The 3458-nt window shown below is 49.7% G+C and overlaps 1 protein-coding gene across 1 annotated transcript; it reads left to right on the top strand.

Annotated features, from left to right (window-relative positions):
* Positions 1–752: 752 nt before the first annotated feature.
* On the top strand, positions 753–3071 carry LOC103647459 (uncharacterized). The gene is made up of 3 exons (XM_008671998.2): positions 753–1000; positions 1885–1891; positions 1990–3071. Exons 1-3 carry the CDS (start codon positions 753–755, stop codon positions 2857–2859), a joined length of 1125 nt encoding a protein of 374 aa, XP_008670220.2. The 3' UTR covers positions 2860–3071.
* Positions 3072–3458: the final 387 nt, after the last annotated feature.

The following is a 3458-nucleotide window of genomic DNA, read 5'->3' as shown; positions in this document are numbered from 1 at the left end:
TCAAATTCATGGGGTGAGAGATGAAAATTGATTCTATAAATTTACATGCTAATTTTCCGATGTACAACTTATAGCACACTCTTCTACTTGTGCCTCTATAACATAAATATACTATATAACTATCTCTCTCATATGATTTAGGATAATATACAAATATATTACATATATAAATATATAAACTTAATTAGTTTTGTCTAAATTATAATTATTAAAATGGAATTCAATTCCAATGAAACAAATGGGCCCTTAAGTAAATGGATACTCAAATCGCTTAATCAGGACGGGACACGGTAGACTTTTCTTAGAAACAAATCTCTGAGCATCAAAACTTTACCCCTATGTAGAGACTAGAGACCAAAGGAAAGGACTCCCGCTCTTGGAAAGACATGGTGCCTGCCTGTCGGCTCCAGGCCCACAGGTACAACTTCTCTGGAGAAGCAGGCAGATTCTCTGAGGCCTGACCGGCGTTTGTTTCGAAGCCCAACAGAGGATATCCGCTCGAGCCCAGGCCCAGCAGGCCAGCACGCCCCTACCGCGCAGCGCTGCACGCAAGTAGCTCTAGGCACGCGGGATGTCTAAATCCAATATTCGAAATCGTTTTAGTGCCAGTATAGATATCCATAATTTTTATTTATTTTATATATCCATGCTAAACTTATGTATCTGCAATTTTTTTTTGAATCAGGTAGATATCTAAATTTGAGATATCTGTTTCGTACTACAAATTAAAATATAGTGATATCTGAATCTATATGTACGCAAATTACACGCCAGGCCACGGCCGGTTTTGGCACCTGCGGCTGCGGCTGTCTCTGTCTGCGAATGAAACCCTTGTAAGGCAGCGGCCATCGCTGGCAAAGGCATCGAGGAGGCTGCCTGCCGTGCAGGCCACAGATTCGGACGTGCAACAACCTGGTTTTTGCTTTCCATGTCTGTCTGATCATGCTCTGCCGCAAATAAGCATAAAAGCTGCACTGCGCGGGGACCCTTTCGGATCAATGTAATCTTGGACAGCAAGCCCCCCCTCCCCCGCCGCTCTTGGTGTAATGGTCCCGAATGACTCTACAAAGTCACACGTACCAGTACCACACACATGAGGATATCAGGTAGGCCTAATCCAAGCCTAGCCACGAATAGATCTCAGGCCGGCAAGATCCAATCGGTGGCGGGCGCCCACGCGCCACACCACACGCCCACCACGAGTGGAGAAGGGCGCTCTCGAGTCTCGAGACGGTGGCGGCGACCCGCATTTCTTTCCATCCCCACAGCTGCAGAAACGCCATCTCCAGTTCCGAACCAGCATCTCCCGATTTCCAGCATGTCCTGGTCAGTCGGACGGACCCGCAGCAAACTAAACTGCAGCTTGTCTTCTTTGCATGCGAGTGCCTCAACGCTTGTGCAATGTCAGTTGCACTACCGTTTGCACGAGCTCTGGAATTTAGAATTGGTATTGGCCACGTGTAAACGCCGATGTTTGATGCATGCTGATCTCGTCCGATCCATGTGTAATAGAAATAACCGAAATAAGATCTTAAGAATTTAGAATTGCAAATCTATTCCAATACCAAACAGTATACGTACGGCGCCTAGACCATATCACCCACGAAGATATATACCGAGCTCCGTCAATCGGTTTTGGGTTAAATTGGCTGGAAACAGTGAAAAGGGAGGTAGGCGAAGGGGCCCCCGAATCCAATTCTATGTTCTACACTTCCAAACAGAGATCGAGTTTTCCTATTCATACGATTCCAAAAAAAAAAGCCAATTTTACGGTCATCCAAACAAGAGATGACCATATAGTTATATTATGAGTATTATCTTTTTGCCTATGCTCTCAAAGATTTCTGGGTCTGGCACTAATACGTGTGGATGCAATACGCACAGCTACTACGTACGTACCATACATCAATGCAACTTATACCGAACCCTAACACAAACTTTGCAAAACATTCAGTTGTGCAGGTGAAAACATGCGATAGATAATTCCAGGCAGGTCACCAATCAGCAGTGCATATTCTTTCCCACTCCCGCCACCTATATATACGCTTCCCACACGAGCCCATCATCTTCCATTCCTCACCACAAGCTAGGACACCGTCCTCCACCACCTCCCCCTCTCTTCAACAACCGCCACGAACCGAGCTCCTCGACATGGTGCCTGCGGAGGCCATAGCCATTGCGGTCCGCCTCTACTCGCTCTCCGCGGCTGCGGCGGCCGCCGGCTCGCTCCTCGCCTGGCTCGTCGCCGCCGCCGCCGGCCTCTGGCGGCGCATCCGCGCTGCCAGTGCTTCTTCCCACAACAAGCGCGGCTCCAGCGTTCGCGCCGTTATTGGCAACGATGATCGGGAGCCACAGCCGCCTCTGCCGTCTCGGGCTGCCATCACTGAGGAGCCGCGGCGGCCGGTCGCTCTCGCTCCGGCCGAGCTGCTGTCCCCGTCGTCCGTGAGCGAGCTGACGAACACGCCATCGTCCAAGGTCCGGTTCACTGCGCACTACTACAGCGGCGCATTAGGAGACGACGACGACGACGGAGGAGGAGTGGTGGACGGCGTGAGGAAATGCGCGGACACGGATGACTGCGAGGTGGAGATTATGGTTCTCAGAAGGTCGGTGTCAGAGCCAGCGAGAAGAAGAAGAGCGAGGACCTTGTTGGCCGCGGCGGCGGCGCCGTGGGAGGAGAGGGAGACGATGGCGGTGAGGCGGAGGAGCGACCTGGGCTGCTGGTACCGCCACGTCGACATGGCGGCGCTCGACGGCAGCGTCGTGAGGCTGTGGGACGGCGGCGTCGCCGGCCGCGAGAGGGAGGACGAAGAGAGGGCGCAGGATTGGAATTGCAACGACTGTCGTTATAGGAGTTAGTGTGGTTTTTGTGCAATCGCGTATCTCGAATATGGTTCCTCGCCGGTCTGAAAAAAAAGATTAGACTTGCGATGCGAGACCACACTTCAAAGTTTCTTTGATTTGATTGGCAACAAACCTTGCTACGTCTAACTTTTCTTTAACAAAGAGTGGCGTACTGGCGTATAGTATGTCGTGTTCAGTTTACTAATTAATTACCTAAAATTAATTGATGAGACAAGCCTAGAGATAAGTTATTAGCTATTGTGGCAGTTGAGTTCAGTATATACAGTAGTTCATAGATATACCTCACCAAACAGTTAGAGTTTAGTATAATCAAATCTCTGTACTCGTCGTCGAATATTCGTCAAATCTATAGTGAACCGCCTCGCCTTGGGAGTTCATAGTGGCAGACAACGTAGTCCCCGGCCGCGCGCGCCTTTATTTTTCTTCATGCTGGCCTGCTGGGTGTTGCCACCTGCCAGAACGCAGCTCGCCACAAGGGCTAGTGGATTTGGTGGTTGTGAAGGCAACAACAACAATAGTGTTTGCGGTTGCTTTCCTTTTTCCAATTGATATGCAAACTCTGGAGTGCTAGAAATGTTATAGACTTACTAGGT

This window comes from Zea mays, chromosome 2 (genome assembly GCF_902167145.1).
Source record: "Zea mays cultivar B73 chromosome 2, Zm-B73-REFERENCE-NAM-5.0, whole genome shotgun sequence".
Classification (NCBI taxonomy): domain Eukaryota; kingdom Viridiplantae; phylum Streptophyta; class Magnoliopsida; order Poales; family Poaceae; genus Zea; species Zea mays.
Note: the sequence above shows the minus strand (reverse complement) of the source record. Positions and strands in the feature narration are given on the sequence as shown.

Bases quoted from the DNA above. Each gene is read 5' to 3' on its own strand.
- LOC103647459 (XM_008671998.2), top strand. From the start codon at position 753: ATGTACGCAAATTACACGCCAGGCCACGGCCGGTTTTGGCACCTGCGG.